This window comes from Erpetoichthys calabaricus, chromosome 11 (assembly GCF_900747795.2).
Source record: "Erpetoichthys calabaricus chromosome 11, fErpCal1.3, whole genome shotgun sequence".
Lineage (NCBI taxonomy): Eukaryota > Metazoa > Chordata > Cladistia > Polypteriformes > Polypteridae > Erpetoichthys > Erpetoichthys calabaricus.
The window spans coordinates 132,171,589-132,193,103 of record NC_041404.2 but is presented as its reverse complement, the minus strand read 5'-3'; the positions used below and the strand labels follow the sequence as shown (position 1 = coordinate 132,193,103).

General features: G+C 40.3%; 1 protein-coding gene across 2 annotated transcripts in view; it reads right to left on the bottom strand.

Moving 5' to 3' along the window:
* Window positions 1-465: 465 nt before the first annotated feature.
* The window catches only part of elfn1a (extracellular leucine-rich repeat and fibronectin type III domain containing 1a), an 848,877-nt gene continuing 827,827 nt past the window's right edge, over window positions 466-21,515 (bottom strand). For both annotated transcript variants that reach the window (XM_028813917.2, XM_051933628.1), the window contains exon 6: window positions 466-4,382. In XM_028813917.2, coding sequence (XP_028669750.1) covers window positions 1,655-4,033 — 2,379 coding nt within the window. In that variant the 5' untranslated portion in view covers window positions 4,034-4,382 and the 3' untranslated portion in view covers window positions 466-1,654. The remainder of the gene's footprint in view (window positions 4,383-21,515) is intronic.

The following is a 21,515-nucleotide window of genomic DNA, read 5'->3' as shown; positions in this document are numbered from 1 at the left end:
GCAAAAATGAGAGGCTGCAGTATACACGATACAGGACTCACTATGTGTATTCAAGTGTGGATTAGTGCACTGTTCTGGGCTGGATCTGCCGCGATGAAGAGGAGATTGACCCCCCGTGCACTGTGACCCTGTAATGGGGGTTTTGTTACAAATGGATAATATATGTATGAATATATTCAAGTTATTAATTGCTGCATGTTATACTTGAAGTAGAGTATATTGCTGCTATCAAATCATCATCTGCAAAATCTGATAGCTCATTCTGGACTTTCGAGTGGAAGATGCACACCTTCCACTCGACTTTCTTTGGAAAAGGGTTGCATCTTGGGAAGAGCAGGAGGTAGAAAGAGAGGGTCTGGCAAATTGGTTGCTGTCATCCGAGCAAATTGTGGCCTCTTAGCTGACACTCGTCTGCGTTGCGTAAAGCAAGGGAGAAAAAAAAAAAGGAGTCATTCAAAACAGACATTCATTAATGACATTGTGCTTCTGTTATTACCTTATACATTTAGGCAGCCGTAATAAATAAATCAATTCTTGAAGTTCCTGTGAAATGTACAATATGCAGGAGTTAAAAAAAAAAAATAGCAAAATCAAATCACGCAATATGCACAGTGATTAGTTTTATAACAAAGTAAATGAGCAGGAAAAGGCAAAGAGATGTTATATTAATATTAATGATTTAAATACACCCTTCCCCATAAATGAAAATTTAATTTGGCGCCCAGGACATCAGCTGAGCAGGTAAGGACTCTTTTATCACAGCACTTCGGTAATACATAATTCAACTAGAAAGAGAGCGCGCGAGCGAGCGAGACAGACAGAGAGTGGATGAGCTTTGTACGGTTAGCAGTTTGAAGGATGATTTGTAACGTCTGCAAATGATATGTGAAAGAGAGGGTGAGAGCAAATAATAGGCAGGATGTGTTCTAGAAGTATGTACCATTTCATTGAACAGTGCAATTTTATCCATCAGGACAGAGAGACATTCATTGGAGACAAAAATGAACAATTTGTCTCTGAAATCCATGATTTAAAACCTGGTACAAATAGGTGATATATATATATATTTATATATATCTATATATTTTTACAGCAGACTTGCAAATATAGAAATTTTATCTGTACATATCTTTTGTACGTAGAATTCACTGATAAATAATAACTTTACAATGCGGTGTGTGAAAACAGTGTGCATGTGGGTGTAGATCTCCGACAGAAACATTTGCACAGTTAGAGAGTCTTGTATACAGAGTGTTCAGTGGACACGGGGTTTGTATTTGTTCTCTTTTTTCTTTTTTTTTTTTCTTTCAAAGTACACAATAGTTAATCCACAGAGTCACAGGACACGGCCATGCGATACCCAAGTTATTATAATCCAATGCTTTTTTTGTTGTTTTTAATCTTTAAAAAAAATGAATGTATACAGTTTTGCCGAGTTCATTTTTTTTTTTTTTGGCGCATAAACTCTCACATTTCTACTTTGAAATGACTTTGTCCAGAAACTATTTTTTTCTTTAATAAAAATAGCTGCAGAAGAGTTTCTTCTTGTAGATTTTTTTTGTTTTTTTAATTTAGTTGATTTTGTTTTTGTTTGTTTTTTTTTTTTCTCTCTTTCTTAATTTGGTCCAACTTTAAAACAAAAGTCAGAGAAGAATCAAGATTTGTGCTGGGCCGACACACCCTTCCAGTAGTCTAAAATGTCATGCAAGTCCTCGTCCTTGGCAAACTGCACTTTTTTGCGCAGTGCATGACCAGCTGCCATGTACTCCTCTTCTTTGTGTCGCTTGCGGTGCAGTTTGAAGCGCTCCCAAATGCTGTGTGCAGGTTTGCACGAGTACTCGGGGCTGGAAGAATAGCTGAGGTTGTGATACTGCGGTGAAAGCTGGGAATAGGCTAGCTCTCTTGGACGGGGACGAGTCAGAGGCTCCAAGATGGATGGTTTGCGGCTGCCGGGTCCCTCGAGCTGTTCACCCTGGTGTGACCCAGGATAGGAGTGCCTGTGCTCGCTATACTGTCTGATTTTCTCTGCCTCTGCTCTGAGGATGGCTGCTGCTGGTGTCACTGTCAGAATTGTGTCTGCTGTAGGTGATGTCTTCTCGATATACTTTGCTTCTGACTTGTACGCTCCTTCTGACCGAAAGGATCTGGGACTCCGAACGGAGCCACTTGACGAAGTACTGGACCGCTTGGGTGCTGCTTCCATGCTGTGGTGCCGTTGCAGAGGGTGATGGTAGCTGTCTTTGTACACTGGAGACAGGAAGCCAGATTTGCTCTGTGGTTGCTCTGAGATCAGAATTAACTGGGGCTCCGCTGTGGACACGGCTCCAGATTTTACTCCTTGGAAGGAGGTAGATTCTGATTTTAAAGCATCGATGCAGTTGTTGATAATCTGATTGACCTTGTCCACTTCTTTTGCAATGGTTGAGATTTCAGCCACTGAACCTTGGTTATTTCCGGCGACGGATAAATCACATTCTCTGCGGTCAGGTTGCTCCCCAGTTCGCACCTCAATGTAATTCCCCTTGGTTCCTTTTGGTGTATCGCTAATGTCTTGGAGTTTGTACTGCTCCAGCTCCCCAGCGGAAGGCAGATATGGCATCCGGGGCATGCTTTCTCCAGCCATCATCTGCTTTTGAGTGAGTTGGGAGATGGTGCCACTTTCTAGCTCAGCTCCATATTTCAGCTCTATGATTGTCTTTTTCATGCTCCCTGCCTTTTTGTGCTTTTCATCCTGCTGTCTTTTCTTGCGAAGGCAGTAGTAAACCACACCTAAAACAATGACCATTCCAAAGAGGCAACCTAGAATAGTCATAATGTAATGAGTGGCAGTGGAAGGATTGCTTTCAGGTTCAGCAACAATGTTGTTCCGAGTATTGATGGTTAGACACGTGTGGTTATATCGTAGGGAGTTGCGGATTGAAGCCACGCAGTATGTGTACTCGGTGTGGGCTTTCAACCCACTGAGTGTTACCAGCTCCTTCTCATTTCGGAGGTTTCGGAGGTCCTGATAGAAACTGTTGTTGTAAAGGACAAGAATGTACATTTTGCTGTAGGGGTAAGGAATTTGCACCATAAGGGTAACACTGGAGTGAGTCACATGTGCAAGCTGCATAATGGGCTTAACGTCAGCATCTGGATAAGGAGTATTAATAGTAATCATGATATTAGGTTCTGAACCTGAACCACAGTCATCCAGCCCACATGGTGTGTCTGGTGGAGGGGATGTGTTGCTTGGAAAGCTGGGGGGAATGTAAACGGGTCTTTCTGTGTCGTCGGAGCACTCGTTAAAAAGAATACTCAGAGCATTCCTGTAGTTAGGCTGGTTGGGATTCTGGCTCAAGAGGCTAAAACCAGCAAGGTTACTGGGGGAGTCGCACTGCATCCGCTCATTGGTTCGATTCGGAAAAACTGCCAGCCACTTTAGGAAGCCCAGGAGGTCACAAGAACAGTAGAAAGGGTTAGTGTACAGCTCACACGTGGTGAGTTTACTCAGGCCAGAAAAAGTCGCGCTGTCCAACCTCTGTATCCGGTTCATGGACAAGTCTATATTTTCAATGTTGGGACATTCCCAGAAGGCATTGGGGGTTACTGTCTCGATCAGATTAGCCTGCAGATAGAGATACTGCAGCTTACCCAAGCCCCGTAGAATCCCTTCTGTCAAGTTCCTTAGCCGGTTAAAGCCGAGCTGCAGGATCTGCAGGTTGAACTGGGCGGAAAATGCCCCATCCTCAATGTAGGAAATCTCATTCTTGGTCAAGTTCAGGTAAGTAAGGTTTCCAAACCGACTAAGAGAGGAGTACTGAATAGTTTTGATTTTGTTCTCATTTAGGCGAAGATCCACGATAGTGCTGTTGATGTGCTGTGGGATTGCCTCATATGGGGGCTGATTCTGGCTGCAAATGGCCAGCCATACAAAGCCTTTCTCCCCTTCAATAAGCCAGCAGTCCCCTCTGACTCCAGCTGCCTGCATTAAAGCCACAAGTGCCACACACCAGCAAAGAGCACTCATTGCTGTCCCTCCATGGCAAGCCATCTGTATTCCTCCCGCAGTGGGAAATGGACTTCCTCTAGTCACTGGCGCACCTTCTTCTGGCTTACAAGGGAGAGGTAAACATTCAGTTTCCTTTATGTGAAACAGTTATTGGTTTATTACCAGTCAGGTTCAGTGCAGAGCTTTAAATTCACTGGATGATAATGTTAAGTTGCCACATTTGCAGATTGGAAGAACAGAGTGTAAGGTTTTATTTTTTCTTTATATCTTCAATACAACCTCTTTTGAGCTTGGTTTGTGCTTATTTCCCGTGTGGCCCACATTTCTGAAACATTCTCTAGTTTTCCATCTTTGCCATTATCCTTTTGCCAGTTTTTCATTGATGGTGTTTCTAAAAAAAAAAAAAAAAAAAAAAAAAAAGAAAGAAAGTATATTATAGTAAAAATACAAGCATTTCCATCAGTACTTGACATTGGCAGTTTTTCTAAAACCTAGAGCAGAACAACATTGTCTTTGAAATGAAAACCACATAGTTACGTTCTTGTGAAACATACAAAATAAATACAGTTCAGTATCATTTTCTCACATAAATAAAACGATCTTTGCTTTTAAGAGTGGCATACATTAACTCAAGTTCAATAATTTCATTGAAATGATAAAAGACAGGATTTTCTTCTAATGCACAATGTCTTCTCTTGTTTGTGTTTTAACTTTTAATTTTTAAATTTTAAATTTTAATTCTATTTTTAATTTATTTATTGCACATCATGTTGTTACACTGTTGTTTCATTTATCTGTATACTTGTATATGGTTGAGATGACAATAAAGTTCACTTTGACTTTGGCTTTGCTCATAAAAGTGTATGTTTGGATGAGTGGCGACACAAAAGTAGCCCAGTATGGGGGAAGGTGTGAGACTATGCCCTGCAATGGACTGATGTCCACTCCAGGGCAGGTACCTGCTATAGAATCTCTGTGAATATGTACAGGTTAAGCAAGATAGATACCATATATACTCGCGTATAAGTCGGGAGTTGAAACCCGAAAAATCGATCATAAAATCAGACCCCGACTTGTACGCCTGTTCAAAAATGTGACACTTAAAGTTTTTTGTTTTTTTTACTTCTTCTTGCCTCCTCCAATCTCGCACCAGTTTCTCAGACACATCGAATTACTGTATGTTGCAGCAGCGCAGTTACCAATTTCTTTTGCCACTTCAACAGCTTTTAATTTAAAACCAGCTTCATATTTTCATCTGATCAAATGCTCTATCGTAGATAAGGGATTCTCTTACAATAAAGGTGTATGAGGGTGTGAGATACAAAAAACACAAAACAGTGCAAATGTCGCTTCGGAATAGTTTGGGTATTACTGTGTGATCATGTAGGCACAATACATAGAAAAATAAGGCAGTGTGCTCCGTGGTTACTCTCTCAGGTGGATGTTAGCATATCATAATCTCTTGGACCAATAGCGTGAGTTTTCCGCATTCGACTTATACGCCCGACTTTATACAATGCCAGAAATTATATGGTAAAATCAACCCTCAACTTCTCTGCGGGAGAACTTAAATGTGAGTATATACGGTAAATCTAAAATACAATCATTATTAAAGCTTATGAACTTGGATAACTGCTTGAGCTTTCATGATAATTTTTGAAGTTGTTTTGAAGTATTAATTAATTAGATATATGCAGATGGATGAGCCTATGGTGTCCTGCATAATCTGTTTGTGAGGCTCAAGGACTCTGTCTCTGATACGGGTGTGAAAAACACTGGAGCACCACAAGGAGCAGGCCAGTCTCCTTTTCTCTTCAATTTGTACACCTCAGACTACAAATATAACATCACATTAACATCATTCTGGACAAAAATCTTTAAATGCCTTTCAGACAGCCTTGGTGTCACAATCTGTCCTAATCCACTAACAGCTGTGTTTGGTGGATTTCCAGATGGGCTTGAAGTGAAGAAGAACAAATAAACTGTAATTGCCTTTACTACACTATTAACAAGTAGACTTATCTTGCTCAACTAGAAGAATCCAACTCGCCTTCTGTTAAGTCAGTGGGTAACTGATGTTATATACTACTTGAAATTGGAAAAAATTAAATACTCACTTAGAGGATCTGTGTAAAACTTTTTTAAAACCTTGCAGGATCTAATTAATAACATTTTAGAATAAGCATTTATATTGGAGAGAAGGACTTCTTTCTCTCTTTACTACTCTCTAAAGTTTTACTCTGGCTGTTGGCAGGACCGTCTTAACAGCATTATAGGCCCCCGGGCAAAGCAGTGCACTGGGGTTCCTACCTACACAACCCCTCAGCAAGTCACAATATACGTAGATTAGCATGGGGCCCCTTTGCTCATGTGGCCCCCGAGCAACTGCCCAGCGTGCCCATGCATTTCGCACGGGTGAGGGTTGAAATGAATTTAGTTTTGCTAAGTTTGACTTGATTGTATGGAATGATATATGCTTTTAATAATTTCAATAAAAGAAAAAAACAAACAAATATAACAGCAGGACATATCACATGTAGGAATTCTCAGACTCGGATGATTCTGCACTTATGGGGTGTATTGATGAGGGGGGTGAGTCGGAGTATAGGAGTCAGTTAGAGAAGTTTGTTTCTTGGTGCAAAGACAATTGTCTGAATCATTATGTGGAGGTAGGCACTCCTGCAAGTACTTGGGGATCCCCATCAATGGCCAGCTGGACTGGTCTCATGACACAAAGGAAAGAAAGAGCAGAGCAGGCTCATTTTTCTTAGGAGGCTGCACTCCTGTCTTGTAGGTGGTGATGTCCTTCACATCTTCTACAACTCTGTGATGGCCAGTGTGATTCTCTATGCTGTGGTGTGCTGGGCTGGTAACATCACTTCAAGAGAAGCCCACCGAATCAACAAGCTAAATAAGAGGGCAGGCTCAGTTATGGGATACACTCTGGACTCAGAGGTTACAGCAAAGGAGAGAATTAAAACAAAACTGAGAGCCATTATGAACAAAGCTGCACGTTCTCTGTTAGGCACACTAACATTGAGGACTTTCAAACATCATAAATTATTCAGCAGAAGAATGCCAAGAACAAAAATGAGTGTGACAACACTGTACAGGGATGTATAGCTGACTACCAGTGGCATGGGTTCGACAGGCTCACGGGTGACACTGGACACTCCAACCTAGGAAGTTTCTGACAGAGTCAGAGCAACACTGGCTGAAAGGGCACAACTTTATACACCAGTAGGGGTAGACAGGGCCTGTCAATGTGGTGGTAGACTCTGTTAGACGACGTGCTCTCCTAAAAGTAAAACTGAGGGAGTGAGACAAGGGCAATTTCATGGAAAAACTAGCAGGATGTCAGTAAGCTCCTCTAGAGGAGCAGGTGGGACCAAACTAGTTATATTTGTTGCAAGTTATCTGGGAGATTTTAAGATTAAGCAGGACCCATGGGATGCGATGTAGAAGGGCTTTTAGTCAGCATGGGTCTGGCTGCAGATATGAACTATGTGACTATAACCGCTGAGAGCCTGGAAGTGACATTTCATTCTGTGCGGAAATCCAGCCACAAGTCAGGCGGGTAGCCATTGTGGAGACAGTGAAGCTTCGTGAAAGACATCATTCAATCCTTTCTCGTTCAGTTGTCTGCGTGGTTAAAGTCTGAGAAGTTCTTATTTTATTAGGTTTTTTGTATTAAGTATTGTTGAATAAACCTCTGAACGTCTGATTTATTTCACTATATTTGGTTTGGTGTGTGGAAGTCAAACACGACAGTGAGTACAGCTTTTGATTTATGATTTACACCCATTTTTTGTTTGTTTTATTATCTTAAATAGGTGCTGTAAAAAGTTCACAGTGGAGTGGTTCATGTCGCCATGTTTAGTTTCTGTGTCCTTGCACTGCGATCATTACTGATTAGGGCATCTGCTTAATAAAGAAGTGAAATGAGATGGTGAGTACAGCTTTGGGTTCATGATTTAAACTGTTTTCTTATTTTAATCGGTGTTGCATAAAGCTCCAAGTAGTGTGGTACACATCGCCATGTTTAGTTTCTTTGTCCTTTACATAACAGACTCTATTCATACTTGTACTCTAATAGTTACTGATTCAGGCATCAGCTCAATAAAAAGACAGAATGAGACTAGTCTGTCCCTAGATCTCCAGAGGGCCACCTTTGACTCTGTAAGTGATTGTGGAACTAGGCCCTAATGTGATATACTGTACATGGCATTTCAAAGCTTTTTCTTACTACGTTGAAGTTGATTCTAATAACATAAAGTGACCTGGACAACGACTGACTAGCGGCAAAAAGCTAAATTACAGTAGAGAATGGGGGATACTTTATGGTGCTCATGATATGTTCAAATGGGTGACCCACCTCACTAGACACGTAAGAAGCATCATGTTAGGCATCATGGGGGCAACAGGGTGTGTTTTTCAGTTTCATTTGGCACTTTATGTCCTTCCTGTAATTTTCATTCCATTTTTTGTTCATTGGTTTTGAGCACTTTAGATGTTATTGGTGTTTTCCAGATGTGAAGTTATGCCAGAGGGTGTTCTACTGTTTCTTTCATAATACAAAAAGTGAAGCATCTTGTAAACTGTTCAAATATCTTTAAATTCTATAAACACATTAAGGTGGAATACAAGCCGTCGTGGTATGGTGACTTTTCAGCAGTTGACAACACTAAACTGACGAATTTGACACCAAGGCTTCGGCACTGTCACACCTTTTGCCAAATTAATTAAAAAGTGCCACCTGTTCTAAATTCCAATGCCTACTTCATTAATCCCATCATCATCACACATAAAGCGTAATGCATTTTAAACACTTCTTAAAGACACGCTCCATGAAATGGGTACAAAAATGTCAAATTTTTCACATCAACAAACAGTAATCCTGCTATCTACCATTAACTAAAAAGCATTTTGCCAAGACAACCTGCAGCTTTTTCACTTTCACTATGTGGCAATATAAAAAGAGATAAAAAAAAAAAAATCAAAGCCAGGAAAGCAATTTGTGTGTTGAAAATAGATGCTGCGCAAACAGCTTGGTAAAATTAGTGCTTTGTAAATTCAGTGCATATTTCAGATGCTGCCCTGTTTTTAATCATAGTAATACTGTTGAGTATTTGACAGCTGGGCATCAACACCAGACCAGTGGACGGTTTCAAATATAAAAACATACTTTATGTTTCTTTCCAAGATGCTTTTTATCAAAATTACAAATTAAACTGAAAGAAATACTTTTATTATAATATAGATTTGATCGAGCTAACAAACAGTGCAGTATATCATATCATAGGCATCTTCACAGTTCCCATGTGTGAGACTGACAGAACTTGTCCAGTTTTGAGTCAAAATGCATACAAGAAGGTTTAATTTTATTTTGTACATCTCTATAATAACTGCCTTTCCAAGGCAATATTACTATGGCACACTTGCTTATTTATGGTGGACGTAGACAACATTCACTTCCTGCAAATTTTATTATGCTGTTGATTTAATTTCAAATGGTTAAATTTTCCATTTTTGCTCATTAATCTACACTCAATATCCCATAATGACAAAGTGAAAATATGTTTTCAGAAAGGTTTGTAAATTTATTAAAAATTGAAACTGAAATCTCTTAATTCACTTAAGTATTCACACCCTTACTTTAGGTCTTTATAGAAGCCCCTTTGGCAGCAATTACAGCTTTGAGTCTTCTTGGCTAAGGCTCTTCAAGCTTTGCACACCTGGATTTGGACAGTTTATTCAATTCTTCCTGGCAGATCCTCTCAAACTCCATTAGACTGGATGGAAAGCGTCTTTAACCTGAATCTTCAGGTCTCTCCACAGATGTTCTATGGGGTTTAGGTCTGGGCTTTAGCCGGGCCAGTCAAGGACAGTCAGAGAAGGCACTTCATTGTTGTCTTGGATGTACACTTCAGGTCATTGTCATTCTGAAAGGTGAACTGTCTCACCAGTCTGAGGTACTGTGCACTCTGGAGCAGAGTTTCTTTAAGGATCTCTCTGTTTCTGGCTGCATTCATCCTTCCCTCAGTTCTGACCAGTGTCCATGTTCCTGCCACTGATGCTGCTACCACCATGCTTTATTGTGGAAATGGTATTAGGCAGGTATTGAGCAGTCTCTTGTCTTCACCAGACATAATATCCAGAGACTTCTGTTTTTGTCACAGTCCTTTAAAAGGCTATCATATGCTTTATACTCAGGAGTGGCTTCTGTCTGGCCACTTGACTATAAGTACCTGATTGCTGGAATGCTTCTGCGATGGTGGTCCTTCCAGCAGGTTCTCCTGTCTCTGCAGATCACTTCTGAAACTCTTTTAGAGAATTGGGTCTTTGGACACCTCCCTGATCCGGTTACTTAGTTTGGTCATATGGCCAGCTCTAGAAAGAGACCTTGTGTTTTCAAACTTCTTCCATTTCAGAATTACTGAGACCACTGTGCTCCTAGGACTACTCAAAGCTTTTGAAATGTTTTTAACCCCAAGCCCTGATGTGTGCCTCACCAGAATTTTATCACAGATGTCTTTAAAGAGTTTCTTGGACTCCGTGGCTTGACTTTTGTCCTGACATGAATTATGAATTGTGGGGCCTCCTATACACAGGTGTGTGTCTTTTCAGATGATGTCCAGTCAGTTCTATCTGTCACACATGGACTCCAGTCATGTTCTAGACACATCAATGATGGTTTAAGCAAAGTTTCTGGATGCTTATTATATAGATTTCTGAAAATATGTTTCTCACTTTGTCATTATGGGTAATTGAGTGTAGATTGATGGGCAAAAATGGCAACTTTGTAGCAGCATTCCTTGATGTTTGTCATTTGTATTGGTCTGTTCAATTGTTTCTGTCAGTATGTTGTCCTTTTACAGGATTTGCCATTGTGTAGAAGCAACCACCCATTGAAACAGAATGGGGAAGACATATAACCGACACCTACTGATTGTTTGAGGTGGAACTTCCAGTTACTGGCAAAAAAAGAAATTCAAAATTACTTCTATATATAAAGGGCTTTAAACCTCAGTTGGCACTTCTTGTTTTCATCCTACAGCTTCCACCATCTTGATCGCATGTGCTAAGACAGTTCTTGATGCCCACTACCAGGGCAGAAGGACTTCCAGAATCCATCTCACTACAGTTGGACAAGTTTCAACCTGGAAAAGAATTCACATCCTCTGGGACTCAGGTGAGACTGTCCTTCTTTATTTACTTTGGAGTGGCTCCATGATTACAGGCAATTGGTGTGCATCTGTTTTACGTTAAGGACTTAGGTTGGCATCATCATTTTTCACCATCTTCTCAGTCAGTTTTCACTCTGGACTTTGTGTGTGTTTGGGTTTGTATGTATTGTGTCTAGTGGTTATTTGAGGGAATATTTTCTGTATAGACTGTATATAGTGTTTATTAACTGAGGGAACAAAGGAAGACAATTCTTTGTGTATATAAATATTTGTTGTTTTTCTTACTTATTAGTTCAGTGTGTATTTTAGGGCACTTTATTTATGTTATACTAGCCGTGCCCCACGGCTCCACCCGCATATTAGTGAAAAAGGATGGTGAGGAGGGCCCTGCCAGGCTCCCCACTCCTGACGTCACAGCTTCCCCCTCTCCTCGGCCTGCAGCCTCTATCTCAGATAAGTGTGAATATATTGCTCCTGCAAGCGAACTATGATTCTTCGTGCGAAAATCATCCGGAATGTTCAAGCAAATTCTAGAAAAAAACCCGATCTAAATTCGTTAAGTAGTTCTCTTGTTTGATAGCTAAGAGGAGGTAAGGTACACCACCCAAGGCTAGTGCGTCAGTGAGGAGGGCCCTGCCCCTCTCCCTTTGGTCTGCTGCGTCTCTCTCGGATTTGAGCAAATTAATCGGTACCACAAGCAAACTATGATACTTAATGTGATGAGAGAAGTCGCAAAATCAAACGGAATGTTCAAGCAAATTATAGAAAAAAAACCTGATCTAAATCCGTTAAGTAGTTCTCTCACGAAAAGTGGGCAGACATACAAACGCTGGATTATATATATATATATATATATATATATATATATATATACCCGGTGAGTTATCTTGCTCAGCAAGTGTATCGCACCTACGTTTTTTTTTTTTTTTTTTTTGAGTCTTTTGAATTCCAGTTTTCATTATCTCTAACCTGCTCTGCATATGTTTGGCCCCTTTGTTTTTTAACCTCTTTATGATGTTTTACTTTGTTTTCTACTCTTTGTCTTTTATTTCTGACCTCGCTTTGTCCTGCTTTTTTTTCAATGACACCTGGTCCGTGGTGATTATTTTCCCTTTTTCGAGTAATAATTTCCATTTGTTTGTGCTACTGTGATCTTTACTTTCTTTTTTTTATACTTTCTAATTTTCCTACTTTCTCCACATGTGTAATTTTTTTTTTGAGCCTTTTGAATTCCACTGCTTTCATAATCTCTAATCTCTATAGCGCCAACATTTGGAAACGATTTTCTGAAGTTCTACTTTGTCTTTTACTCTCTGTCTTTTAATTCTGAGCCCAATTGGACATGCTTTTTTTCAATTCCACTTGTTCCGGGCTAATTATTACTTTCCTTATTTTCTGAATTTGCACCTAGATTATTCTTTTTCTTTTTTGCTCTTTTTTCTCTCCAACACTTTCGAATCTCTTTTCTCTGCGCTGCTTTCTTCTTCGCTTAGTCATTGACATTTCATTTATAACGTATTGTCCTTATACGCTTTATATGCGCTGAGACCCTGGATCTGTGTGTGCTCAAATCCTTTAGACGACCGAATATTTAGCTGCCCATTGTCTTATTTGATATTGGTTGTAAGTAGGGCATGTCTTGCAAGAATCTTATGTTCTACGTCCCCGTGAGATGGTCCTGAGTCAATCTCTTGGCACAAAGTCTCATGTTTAAGATCCCTGCGAGACACCCTGTGGCCATTCTCTTTTGTCTCGCGGGTCTTTTAAGTGTTTTCCATGATCTTAACGTGAAGATCACATCTCGTCTCCCGTCTTTCTCTCCTAGGATCAGTAATGTTACATGTTATTATTGTGTTATATAGTACATGCCCTTCGGCTCTAGTTATGCCTGTACATGTATGCGACTCCAAGTTTTCAAACGTGAACCAAATCAAGTAACCAACACAATCTTATTTTGTGGGATGTCAGGCTTTTGATTTGAGCATAAGGTGACCAGATTTTGAAGAGAATAAGCATGTGAGTGGAGTTTCATCAGAGGTTTGTGGTTATTTGTGAAGAATCTGCATGACCATGCTAGATTTTTATGCCTGTAAAAGAAAGTTCATTCTTATAATAGATTATATACACGTTATGCTGAACTGGCGGCAAGCTGAATTTAACCACTTTGAACCAAGTGGACAGCTGACTGAACCCTGAGAGCTCACTCTTTAATGGCACACAAGATCTTATTTGGCTGATTGTAAAGGTTCAAGGTAGACATTGACCAACACGGACTTCTTATGAGAAGAAACCAGAGAACAGAATATAACTGAAAAAGGCATATGCTGTATTTTGTTATTTACATGCTATGGTAGGATATTTATCAGAATTAGATTTATATGCCATTAAAATCAGGATTTTAGCCATTCTTTGTTAATAACATGTTCTAGACTCGTATTGCGTCTTCATGAAGAAGCGTTTCCAGAATGCATGTCCACACAGTTTCCTCTTTGATTCCTGTGATTTAGCAGTTCTTGCCCCTCTGAGTTTTGTTGAGTTTCATTGAGTGTTAGATTTTTGAAATGTTTAAGTAGCAATTGCTGCATAACAGATGTCAAAACAGGAGGAAAAAAGCATTTTATGTTATGATGTACAGTACTTCAAGTAAAAGTGCCTTCAGTAATCTGTAAAGCACTTAGTAAGAATGATATCCTTTAACCATTGAACAATTCACCCAAACAGATTATCCTTTGGCTGTATTTTCTGTAAGTCTAGAAGGACCTGTAACCCATTTACTGGTGTTGCGTTTTTGACTTTAAACAAAGTAAAAGCTCCATTGCATCCCCTCACTGGCATGTCATAGAAATCACATACTAAAATATTGAAATGTCGACGGTGACAGGGACAGGCTGCTAGTCACATTGAAGCCATGTAGACACAGAGATAAGTTCTCCCATATTGTATATTGAGCAGGGACTTTGAGAACCCAACACTAATGTTGCAATGTGCAGGCCCTTTCCACAGTCCATGGTTTTTAAAGTCTGCAGGACTAGTATTTTTCATTTTATAAAATTAATTTCATTATCAACCACAACTTTGTGCAGCCAGCATCATGGTAGCAATGATTCAGAGAATGGTAGTCATGTGAACCAAGTCATGCATAAACTCCACTTTTGCTACAAGATATAAATTCTGAAAAATGTGATTACTGTAGCTTGTTTGCTATATAGGGTCTGTCACAGTCTAGCAAGGATTCTTGCATCAAAGCACATAACTGAAGTTTCAAATAAAGTGTCTATATTGTTTGCAGAGTTTCACCACAAAAACATAATATTTAACATGTTTACTGTATATTTTATGTGCCTCTTTGGCAGATAATTTACAGTATCACCCTATAGGGCTTCACCTAACTAATAAAATGTTGTTTGTCACTGTTGTGTATTATGTCAGCAAAGTGAGTATAGAAGCTCTTTCTATAAAATGTTTACAATTTGAAATACTATTTATTTGATTAGATTAGATTATACATTATTTGTCCTCAAGGGGAAATTAAATTAATGTTCACCCTGCCAAATATGTGAACCAGCTGCCATTGTGGAGCATCAGAGGCATCACCTCAGGCGTTGACGTTTGAGGTTCGATCCACATTAGGGAATGCAAAAGGGCATACACCTGACGAGCCCCAAAAAGGGGGAAACACGTGTTGTGTACTCTTTGTATTATTTGGCAGATACTGTATCATATACTGTAAATATACTAGCCGTCCCCCACAGCTCCGCCCGTGTAGTAGTGAAACACGACAGTGAGGAGACGGCTCCTGACGTCACACTTCCTCCTCCCCTCAGCCAGTAGCCTGTGTCTTGGATTTGCGTGAATATATCGCTCCTGCAAGCGAACTATGATTCTTAGCTCAATGAGAGAAGTCGTAAAATCAACTGGAATGTTCAAATAAATTATAGAAAAAAGCCAGCTCTAAATTCGTTATGTAGTTCTCTCATTTGCTAGCTAATCGGAAGTAGGGAATGCCCTAAGACTGGCGAGTGAGTGAGGAGGGCCCCTCCCCCTTCCCTCGGCCTGCTGCGTCTCTCTCGTGTGTGTGCAAATAAAACAGTACCGCAAACGAAATATGATACATAGTGCAATGAGAGAAGTCGCAAAATCAACCGGAATGTTCAAGGAAATTAAAGAAAAAACACAATCTAAGTCCATTAAGTAGTTCTCTCATTTGCTAGCTAGGCGGAGGTAACGTATATCCCGAGGCTGGTGAGTGAGTAAGGAGGGCCCTGTTCCCTCCCCTCGGCCAGCTGTGTGTCTTTCGGATTCGCACAAATAAATCGGTACCACAAGCGAACTATGATACATAGTACAATGAGAGAAGTCGCAAAATCAACTGGAATGTTCAAGCAAGTTATAGAAAAAAAATGATCTAAATCCGTTACATAGCTCTCTTGTGGAAAGCAGACAGACATACAGACAGTTGGATTTTATGTATAAATATATACAGTCGACCCTTGATATCTGACTGGCCTGACATGCGAACAACTTGATTTACGACCAAAATTTTTATTTTGATTTATGACCAACATCTTGCGTTACGACCCGAATGCGGTCACGTGTATCTGCTTGCGCGATTGTAAACAAACAGCTGAGAGTGTTCGTAAGCGTAAGTCGGAGCCCAGATACATGTGTTTGTGGACATAATTTCGGTCAGTGCAGTGATTTATATTATTTATGTCAATAATTGCTAAGGAAGTAAGAGAAGGTAACGATGGTAAAGAAAGCAATCACAATTGAAACGAAGAAGGAAATTGTGCGGAAATATGAGAGTGGTGTTCGTGTGATCGATCTCACTAATATGTATAGCATGTCGAAATCCACCATCTCGACAATTTTACAAAGGAAAGATTTGTATAAGGAGGCTCCTTCCAAACAATAACCACCTTCCATTTCATTCTACTCCTCCTCCCTTCCTGCAACCCAAAGATGTCAAATTAAATGGTGAGTACAGTATGAAATAGTTGTTTCTGGTAGGCTAGGCACTTTTTATAACTTTTTGGTTAGTACATTAGAAAAATGATTGGTGTTTTGGTAAATTATGCACATTATACAACCCTTTTTTATTATGAAAAGGTTAAGTGTGTGTTGCTGTGGGAGGTTCGGAATGTATTATGGGTATTTCCATTATTTCTTATGGGGAAAATAGTCTTGACTTACAACCAACTTGAGTTACAACCAGCCCTTGCGAACGAATTGAGTTCGTAAGTCAAGGGTCCACTGTACTGTATAAGTATTATAAAACAAACAACCCTTCTGGCTTCTGGGAGCTGCTGCTGTCAATAGCAGCCTGTAGGTGGCAGCAAGATGAGTTCAGACCTGTTTGTACCACAGGTTTGTATTTAAAGCCATGAATATATTTCTACTATTTGGGTCAATACAAGGTCCAGCTTGTAGTGTCCATGAACGAAACATGCCTAATAGACACTTGACTCCTTGTTTGAAGTCACCAGCATTCAGAATGATTCACCAAGAAGACACTGGTGAAATTGCTGAATCAGTCAGGATGTAGTCCCTTGGCAGTGACATGGTCATACTTAAGATGTAATTGTCATGTCAGATCATTTACAAACTTGCTTAAGCCATGCCTGGAATTCATGGGGGCTGGAGCCTGTCCCAGGTTGCGTAGGGTGCAAGGCTAGAAAAAACCTTGGACAGGGCGGGGGCCAGTCTATCATGGGCAAATACACACACACACACACACACACACACACACACACACATTCCAACTACACAGTAGGGCCAATTTAGTGTTGCCAATCCACTTAACCTGCATGTCCTTGAGCTGTGGGAGGAAACTCACACAGACACAGGAAGAACATGCAAAATCCATGCAGGGAGGACCTGGGACATAAACCCTGATCTCCTTACTGCAGAGCAGCAGCACTACCACTGTGCTACCATACCACCCAAGATGCAATTGTATTTTACTATTTTTTCCTACTTTCCATCTTCTGAACACACTTCTTCCATTACAATGTTGTGGCGAGTCAGAGCCTGTCCCACCAGCATCAGGTGTTAGGTAGAACCATTGGGGTCCAATTGCAAGGCATGCTGAGGTAACACAGGCAATCAATGATTGTCATTATACTCACAAACAATTTTTGAGATGTCAGGTGAGGTAGGTGTACTGACTAAGCTATCTGCTGCGACAGGTTCACTGAAATTCAAATTCAACATATCAGCGTCAGCTCTGATTGCACTTACAGGAGAATGATGCATCAATATATACAATTATGTGAAAAAGTAAGTACACCCCATGAAATGATTCTTATTTTTTAACATATGATATGATCCTCATTTGAACAGTATCTTTAGATAAAGATGATGTAATTGAAAAAAAATGAAAATTGGACTGCAATAATTTATTCAAAAAAATGAACAGATATGCCATTTCTGTTTGTGGAAAATGTAAGTACATGCTTGGCTCTAATTGGCTTTACTGGCTCCTCAAACCGACGATTCCTAGAACTGTCTAGCAGTCTCTGCTTTTTCCATTCCTAAACACAGAATTATTTCAGCTGTGTGATGTTTAAGGGGTGTCATGTGCCCAATTCAAATCCCCTCATGGCATTTTGATAGGATTCCGATCCAGGCTTTGACTTGGTCATTCCCAAACCCTCCATTTCTTTCTTTTCAGCCATTCCTTGGTGGAATTCTGTCATGTTGCAAGGTCCACTTTCGGTTGAGCTTCAAACGTCTGACAGATGGTCATACATAAATCCTCAAGCACCCCCTGTTACAAAGAAGAATTCATAGTATTATGGTAAGCTGCCCCAAGCTCTGATGTAGCAAAGGAGGCCCAAACCATAACATTTTCACTACAGTTGGTATCAGGTACTTCTGGTCAAATGCTGTCTTTGGTTTTCGCTAAACATGTCTTCTACTACTGTGGCCAAATAACTATCTTTGCTTCCTCTATCCAGAGCACATTGTACAAGAAGTCCTGCTCTTTGCCTAGGTGTTCTTGGGAAAATGTTTCTCTTGCCCTAATGTTCTGGACAGCAGAGGTTTCCTCCTGGACCACCTCCCATGTAGATCTAATTGTACACTCTTGCGCTTTGACATGAACAGTGGCAAGAGCTACCTGAAGGTTCTGTGATGAAATTCGAGGGTTCTTAAGAGACTTCTTGTATTCTGCTCTGGAGTTGCAGTTTCTGGGTCGGCCTGGACTAGAGAAGCAGGTAGTTGTTTGAAATCTTCTCCACTTGTAGATGATCTTTAAGGCAGTGAAATAGTTGATTTCCAGTTATTTGGAGATCTTTTTAAATCCCTTCTCAGACTCATAGACATCTGTAACCTTCTTTCTGAAGGCCTCAGAGAGCTCTTTTGATCTTGGCATGGTGATAACACCCACTTCAACAACAAAGAGCAAATCAAACTTAAATGTCTGGGGTTGAAATGAGTCAGACTGCTCCAAGATCCTCTCTGAAGATGTGCTAATCATTTGCGCCTGATCGGGTTGACCTGATTCTAATTTTAGGTGTTTGAAGAAGGGATAAATGTGGGGCTGTACTTACTTTTTCCATGAAGTGAAGTTTGCATTTAGATTTACTTAAGTTAATTAATGGACTACCTAAATGTGAATGTGGCATGGTGAGTGTTATATCATATCCTCTTTAACTATCCATATGGTTAAACTGAAGATCAAATTTTGATATGTCCACATATGTTAAAAAAGAAAAAAAACACTCAATGGGGTATATTTATTTTCTGTATATAAAAATATACACATATGCCTGTATACGTAAATAAACATCAATACATATTGATGTACTGATGTATGTATATTTTTTAATAATGAAAGCAGTTGACTTAGGGTGCAGTTAGAAAAAAGAAAAAGAAACAGAGAAAGAGGCCCCTTGGGTAGTTCACCTTATATACATTTATCAAATCCATATCTCAGTGTTAATTGCAAAAATTGGGGTAACACCAGCAACTTTAATGTTAAATGATAAATTATATTTTGTTATAAGTACAACACAAGTCAAAAGAAAACCTGACACACTGTCAGAGGATCAGAACATTGGTGAAAATCCAAGCACTGAAGCTCTGAAGTGGAGACGATTTGGCTGTCAGTACGCTATGCAGAATTTTCGTAAGCCCATTACTAAAAACGAATCCCATAAAGTAAAGATATATTGTAAATTATCAGCAATTTTTAAACACATAAGTCTTGAAGAATGACTAAAAATGTCTGCCATTGTGCTTTGTTTGCTGAAGAGTTTAGACTGGAAACGGATGAATCATACTTTATGCCTGTCACAGGCTGGCAATACGTATATTAGCGAATACATTACCACGCAATATGTTGAAAACTGTTAACAGAGGCATGATACCCCGAGGGAAGCACAAAAAAAAGCAATCAACACATTGAGCTGTTGATTGCTTTACCAGCACACTGAGCTTTTTAAATATGGCCTTTAGTATGTTATCTGGGGGCCGAAAAGCATCCAGCTAAATGGGCTCCCATACTGGCATCACATAAACTTGATTTCAGCCATTTGCAAATGTCCTTGAGATGGAGGCTCATAATATTTTTGTTGACCTCTTTCTTTGTATGATTCTGCTGTAGAAATTAGTCAATTTATTGGGGTTGCCAAATTTATCTTAGAAGGGTTACAGAATAATACATTGGCTCCTGTAGGAGATACTTTATAAATCAGTGAAAAGTGTATGACATAATAAAAATGCCCTGGTGAAATAAATGTTTTTTGTTGTTTTGAGCTACTGTAGTTTGGCATGAAACTGTGGACATGTCACAGCTGTTATTATAGAGAAGTTAAAGCAGAAATGTATAGATAGATAGATAGATAGATACTTTATTAATCCCAATGGGAAATACACTATATCATGTCCCATTTGGATTACCAAGACTTTCTAATCTCTTCTTTCTTATTTTTTAATCCAAAATCCCAGTACCATATCAGTATGGATTTTGGAGACCTACAGTGTATACTAAACATCAAAATGACCTGCGTCCAGAGTCGTTACCAGTCTGGGAAGAATACACAAGCACAGGCTTTTGAACTGACAGACTACAGGGCTGAGAACTTTGGGCTAACACCACCACCATCAATTTATTTCTTGCACAGCCCAAAATCACAGTGGGCTTTCAAGTCAAGTCAAGTCAAGTTGGAGAGCATGTACTGGTACAGTGCGTTGCCGCACCCACCACATGACTAAACATCTCGGGATCCCAATTGAAAACGCCCCAAGCAGACACGAGCTCTAGTCCCACCCTCCGGAAATGACCGTCTATCTGCCACAGCGAGGTGTTACATGAGCATCCCATTGGCCTGGTCCAGCCACTCAATGGAACGATGTTAATTTTACGAGCCGGATCACCCTCAAGGAATCGTGCCACATGGCTGTAGTGCCATAACTGATGCTCCCTCACAATTCAGGTAATGTGCCTTGTTTGGGACTCCACGAGCAACCGCTCATTTGAAACAAAGTCAAACCAATGGTACCCATGGATTTTCTGGAGAGACACAGTACCAAAGGAGTCCAGTCTTTGTCTCAAGTCACTGGATAGCGTCCATGTCTCGCAACCATATAGCAAAACAGGAGGCACCAGGACCCTAAAGACTTGGACCTTCGTCCTTTTGCATTGATATCGGAAGCACCACACACCCCTTTCCAGTGACCTCATTACCCCCCATGCTCTCCCAATCCATCTACTGACTTCATAGGAAGAGTCACCAGAGACATGAATGTCACTGCCAAGGTAAATAAACCTCTCGACAAGGTTGACACTCTTTCCACAGACAGACACACTGCTGATGACTGTGCTTAAGAGGTCATTAAAGGCCTGGATCTTGGTTTTTATCCAGGACACTCACAAGCCCAGACACTTGGACTCCTCACTCAGTCTCTCGAGTGCCCCGATCAAAGCCTCCATTGACTCAGCGAAGATCACAGCATCATCAGCAAAGTCAAGATCCGTGAATCTTTCTTCACCAACAGATGCCCCACAGCCGCTGGACCCCACGACCTTGCCCAACACCCAGTCCATACAAGCATTGAACAGAGTAGGAGCAAGAACACACCACTGACGAACCCCAGAATCAACTGGGAAAAACACAGAGGTCTTGACTTCACTCTGCACAGCACTCACAGTACCAGTGTACAGGCCGGCCATGATATCCAGCAACTTCGAGGGGATCCCGCAAACCCTCAGGATGATAGGGCAGCTCAATCAACTGAGTTGAACGGTTTATGAAAATCAACAAAGGCTGCAAAGAAACTCTGCCGATATTCACGTTTGCGCTCCATGAGAACCCTCAGTGGGCTTTAACAGA